Here is a 12777-nt window from a genome sequence, read left to right as displayed (position 1 = left end):
TGGTACACTGGACCAAATCATATCCAAGTCACAAGGTTTTTTCATTTTTAATCCAGACAAATCTGTTTAAAGAACCTGCGGAACCTGGCTGTTGTTTCTAATTCAATTTCTATTTCTTATATACAGTACACTCACCAGACACTTTATTATTAAGACCTGCACACATGAGCGTCCATGCAGCTGTCCGATCATCAAAAGCTTCTCAAAAGCTTTTGTTAATGGTCTTTTTTTTTTTTCGGGCGCCAGATGGGTTGCTTTGCAGAAACTGCTGATCTTTTAGGATTTTCATGTAAACAGTTTACACAGAATGGTGTGGGAATATAAAAACCAAACCATCCAGCGCCCGTCAGTTCTACATGAGGAAACAACGTGAGAACGCTCAAAGGAGAATGGTCAGATTTTTGAGAGGGAGGCTCAAAGGTAACTCAACGAACCACTCTTTACATCCGTGGTGAGCTGAAAAGCATCAACGCGGAAGATGTCGTACTTTAAGTGTGGCAGAGGACTGAGGCTACAGTGTGAATACAAATACTGTACAGTTGAGCATTTTCGCTTTTGCTGTTTTCGCTCTTGCTTTCATTCCTCTGTCGTGCGAACCACAATTCTTTAAACCATTCATTTTCTTTCGCTTCGGCTTTTCTTGAGGTCTGTTACATATCCAGCGAGGAAGTGTCCGCTCTTTGGGGAAATTGGAGCTCACTGATAAGGTGATTAGACAGGGAATCATTCAGCTGTAGAGTTTACGATCATTATCTCTGTTTGGTTTTGTCATGCTCTGGTAGCAAAAGAAAACGCACACAGACTCAAGTGCTGCCATTCTCAGTGCACGTCAAAAACATTTTCATGTGCTGTAAGCATGTAAAACGTGGTTAAAAGATCAGCAACATATGTAATGGTTGCTGACATCAAGTCAAAATAATGGGCATAATTGTTCTATCTGGTCAATTTAACAATGACCGAGAAATTCTTGGCATCGTGTGTGCCGTTGATTAAAGGCACACAAAAACTTTGCTGGAAATCTCTTTCTGGCTTGGCGTGAAAAAACGCTCCATTCCAATGTCTCATTGTGCCATAAATGCCCTTTACTAAACTCTCATGTAAAGGAGGTCAAATCTGGATTGCGCCTGGTTTCATATGCAAACCTAGCTTTTAGAGTTTTAAGCAGGCTTCGTGTGATTTGTAACGAAAATTCAAAAATGGACGTTAAACCACGCTATTCACATTTTGCATAGTCAAATTAATGAAGGTGATGTGTGTAAATAGGTGTACATATTATGTTCCTCGTCAGTAGATCTGCATTGATTATAAAGTTTGTGCATTGTTTTTCCACCCCCTTCTCTCTACTCAGAACCAGATTTAACCACCAAGCCTGAATATGGTTTAACTGGGTGGGTTGAAGTAGGAAATACACAAGAACAAATATGCAGGATGGTGATAACTGCAGGGCCAGGACTGATACAGTGTACTGCGTATAAATCTGCCAACTTTTTATACATGCAGAGTCGGGAAGAGAATACATTATTAATCAGCAAGGGGGAAACGCAAGAGTATCAGAGAGGACTAGGACTTGGACAGCACAGTAAACTCAGAAATAATACTAATAAGACACTTTAGAAAGAATAAATATATTTCAAGTAAGGATTTACTCAATAATGTGTCACCCAATGGACCTCTCGGGAAGCTCCGCCCCCTTCCCCCCCCTCTTTTCCTCATCTCACTTTATTTGGCTAATCGTTTTTAACCAATGCTCATGTCCTCGCTCGAAAGATGCAGTGAAATGTCAATCATACCTTAGACATCGACCGTAGCGAAAAATCTGTTTTGGCTGCCTATAAAATGTTCTTGTTAACTTCATAACCATGTCATGGCATCTGTCTGCGAAGTTAGGTAAGGAGCCAGTTTACAAACCTGACGGTAAAAACTGTCAGTCTGCCTAGAAGGCGTCTAAAATTTCGCAGGCTAAGTGCGATTTCCTCAAAAACATGAATGGATTAAGTGTTTGGATAGCAGAATTGGACGCAAGTCTAATCAATTCGGTTTGTAATCAGATCCTGGCTGATCCTGTACTAAATGTATTTAAACTACATTTAAATGACCAGACAGCAGCGGGTCAGTCCTTGTATCTGTCTATGGCAGTAGCCCAAAATTTCAGCTTGTTATTTATTTTTAGCAATGCTAATAATTAGATGCTGTAAATTCTTGATAAGACCACATGTCTGAAAAATCAATCTCTGTTCTCACATCTGGTAATTTGTTTATCTGCATTTGGTTTCTCAGAATCCTGACGGCATAAGGTGGTCATTTTCTCTCGGATTACGAAATTTTGGAGCAGAAAGGGGAGGGACGTCAAGTCAAGTCAAGTCAAGAGGCTTTTATTGTCATTTCTACCAAATATTCAATTTCAGTTTCAATTTATTTTATTTGTGTAGTGCTACTAACAATAGAAATTGTCTCAAAGCAGCTTTAAAGAAGTATAGAACCATAGAAAAAGTTTAAAGTTAAGTTAGTATTTATCCCTAATGAGCAAGCCTAACGAGGAAAAAAGTCCCTGAGATGATATAAGGAAGAAACTTTGAGAGGAACCAGGCTCAGAAGGGAACCTCATCCTCATTTGGGTGATACTGGACAGTAAATAATGTAACTATATTGTAATGTAAATATACCTAATGCAGTACACAGTGAAATGAAGCAGTGTTCCTCCAGGAACATAAAGACACAGGGCTGATAAGACAACACAGAACTAAGGGATAAAGAGAAATAAAGGAAATTAACTTATTGACGTAAAGTGCAGCCTTGTGCAATCAGGGCAAGACGAGTGACGGTGCAAACAAACAATACAGTAAACTACAAGGCAGATACTGTATATAAAGATCAGTATAGAGCATGACACCAACCAGTATAAAGTCAAAAAAATATAAGAAAATAATGTGCTGACAGTGCAAAAATGTATAAATGAGTGTGTGTGTGTGTGTGTGTGTGTGTGTGTGTTTATCAGTCCAGTCTATAAGTGTTGAGGAGTCTGAGATCTGATAGAATAGTCATTGTTTATAGATTAATGCATCTTTCAGTTGCCATTATGCCCTCGATCACTGATGCACTGTCCCTAATTCAGTCTAGCAATTAAATCTGATTTTACAATATATCACTCCAAGCAATACGTTTACTGAAAGCAATATGGAGAGTTACATGAGCTGTTCATAGATGGGGAAGGATGAAAAGTGTGGACCGACAGACTGGACAACAGGGGTTCTTCTGTAATACGGGTCGTTTGTTAGACTGTCTCTTAGCAGCCAGGGATAAACAGAGGGAGAGGAGAGGAGGAAGGGGTGGAAAACAACAAAGCTGACACTAACTCAATTTCAGCTTGAGTGTTTCAGCTTTAGGCTCATGCCCAAGCATTTTCACAGGAAAGAAATGCCACGAGTATCTGATTACAGCCTTTTGATCCCAGACGCTGACGTGCTGATGATGTAGGCAAACATGGTTAAGCTCACTGTTGGAGCATGTGAATGTAACACAATCGCATGTGATTAATGTGTCAGTTCGCGTGACATTAGGCCTTTTGTCCAGCTGGGCGTTGCTGTGTGATCTTATTCACACTGAAGCCTAAAGCCAACTTTCCATGTGAGTGTGTTTTTACACAGGCCTGTGCATGTGCCTATATGATTACTGATGCAGTAGTAATCACCTCCCATGAAGTGTTTCATTGTCATGTTTCAAATAATTACTTCTAATTTAAAGATCAGAAGCATTAAAGGAGCGATTTGTCGTAACACTTATCCCTTCCCTCCAACTGACACCAGTCTCTTTGCTGGGGCCTCAAAAGAGCATTGGAGGCGGAGCTAATTTCAGGGCCAGAAAAATGTAAGCCTGAAATGAATAATATTTCTAGCCTTGGAATTATTATAATTTAAAAAAAAAAAAAAAAAAAAGTTTTCTAATGTATATGTTTAATATTTATGTGCTTCTACATGTCTAGAAGTTACAAACTGCATCTTTAAATGTAATAAATATAAAAACTACTGCAGGCTATTAAACAGATTGGATCATGCGAATAGAGCATGTCAGCATTTCCAAGCTCTGATGAAGTTCACATAAAGATATTATTTTACTCTGTTTAGGATACGCATTGCACTAAGCTAAAGAGCTGTTCAGTGTACAGAGGATTGATATAATGCTAGATTGTGAAAAAGTATTAATACATAATAAGCTTGCTCTGATCATGACCACACACATGCATTGTTGACAGTAAGGACTCGTTAAGTAGAATGTTCGGTTTAATAAAATTATTTTGTCAGATACAGCGATCAGCCATAACATTATGAGCACTGAGAGGTGAAGTGAATAACGCTGATAATCTCCTCATCATGGCACCTGTTAGTGGGTGGGATATATTAGGCAGCAAGCGAACATTTTATCCTCAAAGTTAATGTGTTAGAAGCAGGAAAAATGGACAAGCGTAAGGATTTGATGAAGGGCCAAATTGTGATGGCTAGACGACTGGATCAGAGCATCTCCAAAACTCCAGCTCTTGTGGGGTGTTCCCAGTCTGCAGTGGTCAGTATCTATCAAAAGTGGTCCAAGGAAGGGACACTGGTGAACCGGTGACAGTGTCATGGGCAGCCAAGGCAATTGGGGAGCGAAGGCTGGCCCGTGTGATCCGATCTAACAGACGAGCTACTGTTGCTCAAACTGCTGAAGACGTTAATGCTGGCTCTGATAGAAAGGTGTCTGAATACACAGTGCAGGACGGGTCAGGGCTGTTTTGGCAGCAAAAGTGGAACCGACACAATATTAGGCAGGTGGTCATAATGTTATGCCTGAACAGTATATTTGATATAGTGTAATATAATTTTTGATAAGTCACATTCATGCTACGATACGAATCCGCCTTTTGGATGAACATGAAGCGATGCTATTTCTCGAACCCGTATTATTCACATTATACAGCTAGGTTTTTAGGTTGTATTAAGCAAATCCCGTGTGCTACACAATCTCCAAATTAATACTAGTCATATCTCAGTGATTTTTTACTAAAGAACCGGGTATGTAATGGAAAATTCAAGCTCATTAAAAACAATGCACTCTGCATTAGATCACAGCTAACAAGTCCTGTTTTGAATGTAATGGATGATGTGACATCATTGCCTCTGGTGTGTGTGTGTGTGTGTGTGTGTGTGTGTGTGTGTGGGTTCTAAAAACAGTTTAACAGCAGGCTTGAACACAGCAGAGCGGCCGTGATTGGTTAACGTTAAAATAATAGAAAAACTTTCTCTAGGTTTCTTTTTCATTTCATCAGCAAAATTGGATCGATGTTGCAAATGCTTGTGCAGTGTTTTCTGCTGTCTTGTGTATTGCAGTGTCATTGTGCGTGTGTGTGTGTGTGGAGGGATTGCTGAGTCGGTGCAGGTCAAATGGCAATCGATAGAGACTCCGGCTGTGGTGGAAAACCGCGGAAAATATGCTGCATCACTAAACCTCTCGTTCTTTCAATGTATCCCAGTGATTCTTTCTACCCCGTTAAACTGACTGCTTGTGTTCGGTCTGTAATTTTACTTCATAATTGTACTCTGTTGCTTTACTATACTTAGCAAGTATTACTTTGGCATATATTATTCTTATTATTGAAATTATATACTTGTACTCTTAGTGAATTGCATTTCCAGGAAAATAAAAAAGAAAAGAAAAAAGAACTATTTATTTTTATTCAGGCTCTTGGAAATCTCAAACGTCGCCTCTTTCTGTCATCCAGCCAGTGATTTGTGTTATTTATCAATCAAATGTGCTCCGCATCCATCAGGTCCATTAATATAGAAAGCATGGATAAGCCAACAGACTGCGGTGTGGAAATTGAAGACGAGCGGTCCGACCCTACCCCCGTAAAACGTTTCAGTATGGAAAAGGAAGCATAGACTTATATAAACCATGAACTCGATCTGATGTTGAAAAGCAGGTTGCGTGTCAATAATTTGCTTACTAACTAACAAAATCAGCCATTTTTCTGTTCTAATGCAAGGTTAGGTTAGGATCTATCCTTTTACCCACAAAAAACAACATCATAGGACATTAAAATACATTAAATCTAGTCAAAATGATCTATTTCTTTTTATAAAATGTCAATAAAACAAATATAAAAATGATTAAGTCTATTTCTATGCACGTTGTTTATACTCTGTTTTAAATCCCTGCATTGTCTTGCATTCATTTTTAGACAGAAATGAAAAAGAAGCTAATTTATCTGGCAGTAGAATACAAAAAAATAGATTTAAATCTTAAACATAGGAAAATATGCCTGGGAATAAGGTTAAAAATCTTCTATTTGCTTTAGTGCAATCTTATAATAAGAAATAGAAGATGATTTTGTCTGGATTGAAGATATTTTAACGTCCCTTTTTTTTTTTTTTTGCAGTGTAGCTAACATGATTGTAAATCAAATCAAATTCTATGTATTACACATGATATTTTACTTCTATTTAATTTATTAGCAAACTGTGTAGTTTACTTTTAATTTTTTTAATAATTCTAAAACTAGCAATTATTTTACTTTTACATTTGTATTTATTTATTTACTTACTTACTTACTTACTTATTTAGTCTGGATATGTTAAATGTATTCATCCAGGAAGATTCTAACTCGTTATCTATAATCAAGAATAATTTCTTAGTATTTTTTCCAATCCAGGTTTCAACCAAACATCAGCATTGTAGCTTCTGTTTAATTTTTTTTTTCCTCTTTTGGTTTATAATTAAACCGGAAAAACACAAGGGTCACATACTGCAAAGACATCAAATCACACAATGATTTCCATCAAGCCAACCAGACGCCTAACGTCATTACAGCTCAGTGATGCCACATAGTGGTGATCTTTATGAATTACTAGAAGACTTGTACAATCACCTGTGAGTTCTGGCTAACGCTTTCCACAAGGTTTAGGAGTGTGTTTATGGGACTTGCAGTCTCCACTCTAATTCATCCCAAAGGTGTTCTATCAGGCTGAGGTCAGGACTCTGTGCAGGCCAGTCAAGTTCCTCCACACCAAACTCGCTCTTCAACAGGAAGGAGTCATCCCCAAACTGTTCCCACAAAGATGGCAGCATGAAATTGTCCAAAATGTCTTGGTATGCTGAAGCTTTAAGAGTTCCTTTCACTGGAACTAAGTGGCCAAGCCCAACCCCTGAAAAACAACACCTGATTTGCAGGGGTGTCCCAAAACTTTTGGCAATACAGTGTATATCATGTGAACTAAGGGCAAACACTGACACTATCGGAACACAAACATCCCACTTGTAATACCTTCTGTTTAGCGTTTAATGTAGGCTTGATTTCTTGAATCTAATTGGTCAGAAGCTATCCACATGGTTTTTAGGTTAGGATAGCATTGGTAACTTTTTTCTGTAAGGAGATATTTATTTCACATTTAGGGATGAAGTTGAAACTTTAAGCTTTCCAGACTTTTCACAGGACTTTCTCAGAAACATGAGAAAAAAGGCAAAAAACTGAAGTTAGGATGATTTTTTTTTAATGGAATTCTTCTTTATAGTCGTTTCAAGGAGGCACAATAAAGTACTATACAACCAAAATAACTGCTTGAAGTCACCAAAGGATATAGATAAAAGTTGTTCATTTAAGTGTGTGTGTGTGTGTAGGAGCCTGGTTGAAGAGCAGTTTGGGCTACGTACAGAGAGAAGGGGGAGGTGAACTCATCCTCACCTATATCGCCTCTCAGCTCGGTTACTGGGTCGCAGCCATGTCTCCTATAAACACAGGTAACACACACTTTCTCTCTGGGTCTCTTGCGCTCCATGACAGCCAGCTAATTTACCTTTCTTGCTGAAGATCTAGCAGTGTTTATTTGCTTGCAAATGTAGTGTGTGTGTGTGTGTGTGTGTGTGTGTTCCAGGTCCTGTGGTTGCAAAGGACATCAGCACATACCACACTGTGTTCCTTTTGGCCATACTGGGAGGCATGGCCCTCATCCTGCTCTTCCTCCTCTGTCTTCTGCTCTGTTACTGCAGGTGTGTGATTTTCCTTTCCTGATCATTCATTTCTGTATCTTTGCTGTTGTATGTGCATCTAGCACAAAGTATTTAATGTTCATTGAGTATTATTTATATTAATAGCCTGTTTATACTTGGCATAGAATTTTGGTCTTAGCCCCTTATCCACGTATATTCATTATTAGTTGGTGAATGGTTGAAGAATATTTGGTGTAACTGTAAACATCAGAGATGTTATCTAACATATCCTAACATATTTCCCATGTCCACGTGTACCAGAAGAAAGTGCTCACGTTCAAGACGAGCTCATCAAAAGTACACTCTGACCTCATCTCTAGACAGCTCCAAAAGAGACCAAGCCACATCCATGTCCCACCTCAACCTCATCAACGAGGTCCAACTGGACCACGTAGGGGTGGAACCAGACCTGCACACACCCATGCTGAAAGCCGCCCCTCGCGATTCGTCCACCAATGAGCTGGTATCATCTCGAAACGTGTTTGGGAGTCACTCCCAGCGTGACTATCACCGCAGCTACTCCTCCGTCGTCTCCTCGACCGTTCATCCTCTCCACACATCTGCTTTGTCCTCATCTCCGTATCTGCTGCACCATGCCGCCTCAGCTGGCCGTCTGTCCTCGGAGAGCAAGGCCAGTCCACGCGAGCTCCGCCTTTCTCCATCCACAACTTCACCCACAACTTCGCCAGAGAGGGATCTGGGGGCGGACCACCGTCCATCTGACTTCCTGCTCTCACGTTCAGTGGATCAGCTGGAACGCCCACCAGGCCTTCTGCCCGGCCCTGGAGCGCTGCTTTGCTGCACGTCTGAGCTCCAAGTAAGCCAGGCCGGAGCTGGATATCAGAAAGGCCGGCCCACTTTGCTGATCCCCGCCCATTATATGCGGCTGCCTGGGACGCACCCTCTTTCAGGACAAGCTCTTCTGCTCCAATCAGATGAGCGGAGCGAGCTCGAGAGCATCCGTGCAGAGCTTAACGCATCTCATCAGCCTCAAACCGAAGCAGGGGAAGTGGGGGACCGCACGGACGAAGGGGTAGAGGAAGGGAAAGCAGGATTGAGGGAGGCAGGAGGAGGGACAGTAGATGAGTGGTCGGCAGCGCTACCTGAAGCCTTGTCTATCCCTAACTCGCTAAGTGAGGCAGCCCTTGGGGTGGTGCAGATGAATGGAGAAGATCAGCTACTGGCTGAGAAGACGTTAATGGAGCTGAGGGGTGGGAAGCCCCTCCCACACCCACGAGCCTGGTTTGTGTCGCTGGACGGCCGCTCGAATGCACACATCCGCCATTCCTACATCGATCTGCAGAGGGCAGCGCATGGCATAAACTCTGTGGGGAGCAACGATGCTAGTCTGGACTCAGGCGTAGATGTTAGTGACCTCACGCCAGGCCGCAAGGCCAAAGTTCAGGAAAAGGCTCCGGTTATGTCACCCAATGTCGCATGCACATCTCTGGTATTTGTGGAGGCTAACTCTAATGCCAATGCTCATTCAGAACCCAATGAGAGTAAGAGCCAAACTCCTGCCTGCAGTCCGGAAGAAAACTCACTCGTTCCCTTGTTGCCAAAATCTGAGACGGAGGAAGAGACTATAATGCCTCCTTCACCTCCACTGCTACCCACTCCTCCTCTCCCGTCCCCTCCTCCGCTCCCAGATCCCGCCATAGAGGAGGAAGACGAGTCAAGAGGTGACAAGGAACAGATAGTGAGGACTGAGCGTGCCCAAACGCACCTTAATCTCCCCTCGAGCAACAGCGCTCCAGACGGATTGGCTGCTCCCGAGGACATCGATGAGAACAAGAAGAGTCCGTGGCAGAAGCGCGAGGAGAGGCCACTGCTTGCCTTTAACCTCAAATGACCCCTGACTTTTAGCCTTTTTACCTGTGTAGCAGCCTTTCGGCTGAAGGATTTCGGGTCTGACTTTTACGTCACGTTACGCAAACGCGCGAAAAGCCGAAGCGATTCAAACCGACGATGGCTTCTAGGAACTCGCTTGCGTATGAACAAAAATCGCTAAACACATTTATGCACAACAGCTATGCCTTTTTCAAAAGAAACTGCAAACGACAAGCCATCATGTGAATGTGAGATGTTTAGCTTTATGAACTGCTGCTGGTGTTCAGGTAAGCAATAGGATCTTCAACTGGCAGCATACAGCACTGAGCACTGCGTCTCGTCCACAGTAAATGTTTAATCACGTCTTCGTCCTCCGTGTCCCAGCACTTAGCTGAACAAAATCCCCTCAGTCTTGGATTTAGCAGAAAGTCTTCCTTAAACGTATCTGTGACTGAGTCTTTTGCATCCTGTGGTTTTCAGTCTCTCCAGCGAGTGTTTGCTTCGTTTTGGTTTTTTGTCATGCATCACAGTCGGGTTTTGAATCTTGGGCATCCATCGAATGCAGTATTTTCCCCTCAGTACAATAATCCAGTCAGTGTATCCACTGTAACATCTGTGAACTTCCTGTTCTGATTCCCATTGAGACTAGAGACTCACAGCTATGCATTGCTTCCATTCTTATTCTTTAATTTTTATTATTATTTGAACGTGTATTACGAGTGTTTGTTGTTGTATTCACTGTTTTTGATTTTCGACACATTTTAAGTGACCATTTTATTCAGCAGAAGTAGTTTCTTTTTCCTCTCTTTACTTGTAAAACCCCCCGTCTGTCTGAAGTGCCTATGTAGCAGATGCGTTAATTTACAATCCTCACCTCGACGTCTCCTCACAGATTAGATCCTATTACATATCTATGCTTTGTCTTTTTATTCATTTTTTTTTTTGTATTTTTTTTAAATGTAGTCCATAAACCTTGTGTGTGTTTGTAAGTGTACTGTGTATGAATGAAGTGTCTCTACTGTGTATTTCTCCCCCTGTGGAGAACGAGCGCACATTTCAGAGTGTGTATTTGCGTGTTTTGGGAGTTTGTGTCACTTATTACGGTTGTCAGTTCTTGACCAAATGTTTGTATGTATAAGTGTGAGTGTGTTTGCTCATTTGAGTGTGTGTGTGTTGTTTGCTTGCGTGTATGTATGTGTGCGTGTGTTTGCGTGAGCGCATGTGTGTTTTCTTGTTTGTGTGTGTGTGTGTTTGCTTGTGTGTTTTTGTGTTTGCGTGCGTGCGTCTGTCACATATTGTATGAATATGAAATCTATCCTTGTGACATAACCACTTTGCAATCACTCCTCAACAATCTCCTTTTGAATGTCTGAACCGGTCACTTATGATATAAATGAGTCCAATTAGCCACATTTTTCATTTTTAATTAAAGCTACTTATGGTTTTAAAAATCAGTGCTAGTATTAAACACCTGTTGCAAATGAATTATTAATCCACTGTCTTCATGTCGGGTAACTGCACTGGAACATTTCTCCATCCATCGTTGCTTCGGATTCAGTCACACTGCATGCAATAATCTAATATACTGATGATGTGACCGAATACGATACATAAAACCATGCAGATCCACGCTTTCAGATCATATTCACATCAAACATCAACATGAGGGGAAAACGGTCTGATCTCAGTGACGTTAACTCGGACCTGGTTGGTGGTGCCAGATGGGCTGGTTGGAGGATTTCGGAAGAGGCTGATCTACTCAGATTTTCACGATCAATGTTTCTGCTGTGAACACCTTGAAGATGGAGTCTTGTTAAGTTCTTAAGTTAACAGGAAGGTTACAGTAACTCAAATAAACACTCTTTACATTTACATTTCTGGCATGTGGCAGACGCCCTCATCCAGAGCGACTTTTTATCTCATTTTATACAACTTTTCAGGGTTAAGGGCCTTGCTCAGGGGTCCAGCAGTGGCAGTTTGGTGGATCTGGGATTTGACCTAACCCCTAAGCTACCACATCCCTCACTCCCCCACATCCCTCACCACTCTTTACAACTGTGATGAGCAGAAAAGCATCTCACAATACACAACATGACAACAAAACTCGAGTTGGATGACCAAATCTGGTGGCCTGCTCTTTTTTCAGGCGGTCCAGTTTGGGTGAGCTAATGGAAATGGCAATAGAACCTCATGTAGCTACCCGAACACCCACACGACCCAACCCACAGCCCTGGCCCCAATTCTTTTCCTACTGTTATTGATTACTTTGGAAATGTTTCCACACCAGATAGAAAATATTCATATATTCTAATATGAAAAGTAAATGCAGCACATTTCTGCCGTCACTATCAGGGGGATACTGATTGCTTTTTTTTTCTTTCTTTCTTTTTTTTTTTTTAAGTGCAATGATCTGTATTAGCATGACGGCTGATGTTTTCTCTATGCAGTATTTACAGCGCCATAAAATTCAGGATATCATTCATTTCAAACCTCAAAATGAACAGGAGCCAGTGGAAAATCAAGAAGTACAAGAACATTTTGGTATATTCACTTATTCCAAAGACAGAAACATATTGTTTTTACTTCAATTTGAAATCAAAAAACCAATGAATGCAGTGTACATGGTCCAGTTTGCTAATGAACAAAAAGGTTCAAAGCTAAAAGTTGCCACTGTTTTGCCACGTCATGATTTGTGTGTGAGGAAAACCTTTAGTAAAATTTGTTGTTTTCTTCACAAAGCTGTAAATGAATCTGTGTAAACAGTCAAAAACAGACCACTGTCAGCCAGAGAGACAGGAAACATGCAGAAAGTATGGTTATGGGTGTGGCTACAGCGAGAGCGCTGAAAGGAAGGGTTGCATTTATTTGAAGTTGAATACCGCAAAGCTTTGCATAAACATCCAGCAAAACTGGAGGTTTTGAAGAGATAAA

The 12777-nt window shown here is 41.1% G+C and overlaps 1 protein-coding gene across 3 annotated transcripts in view; it reads left to right on the top strand.

Moving 5' to 3' along the window:
- Positions 1 to 11252, top strand: part of fam171a1 (family with sequence similarity 171 member A1) — a 37143-nt gene extending 25891 nt beyond the window's left edge. For 2 of the 3 annotated variants that reach the window (XM_058376305.1, XM_058376307.1), the window contains exons 6-8: positions 7648 to 7767; positions 7902 to 8016; positions 8278 to 11252. In XM_058376305.1, the coding sequence (XP_058232288.1) occupies positions 7648 to 7767; positions 7902 to 8016; positions 8278 to 9868 (1826 nt within the window). In that variant the 3' untranslated portion in view covers positions 9869 to 11252. The remainder of the gene's footprint in view (positions 1 to 7647; positions 7768 to 7901; positions 8017 to 8277) is intronic. The other variant, XM_058376306.1, reaches the window with a different exon arrangement.
- The last annotated feature ends 1525 nt before the right edge of the window (positions 11253 to 12777 follow it).

Source organism: Hemibagrus wyckioides, linkage group LG23 (assembly GCF_019097595.1).
Source record: "Hemibagrus wyckioides isolate EC202008001 linkage group LG23, SWU_Hwy_1.0, whole genome shotgun sequence".
NCBI classification, from domain to species: domain Eukaryota; kingdom Metazoa; phylum Chordata; class Actinopteri; order Siluriformes; family Bagridae; genus Hemibagrus; species Hemibagrus wyckioides.
The sequence above is the reverse complement of the archived record's forward strand: the minus strand, read 5'-3'. Positions and strand labels throughout refer to the sequence as shown.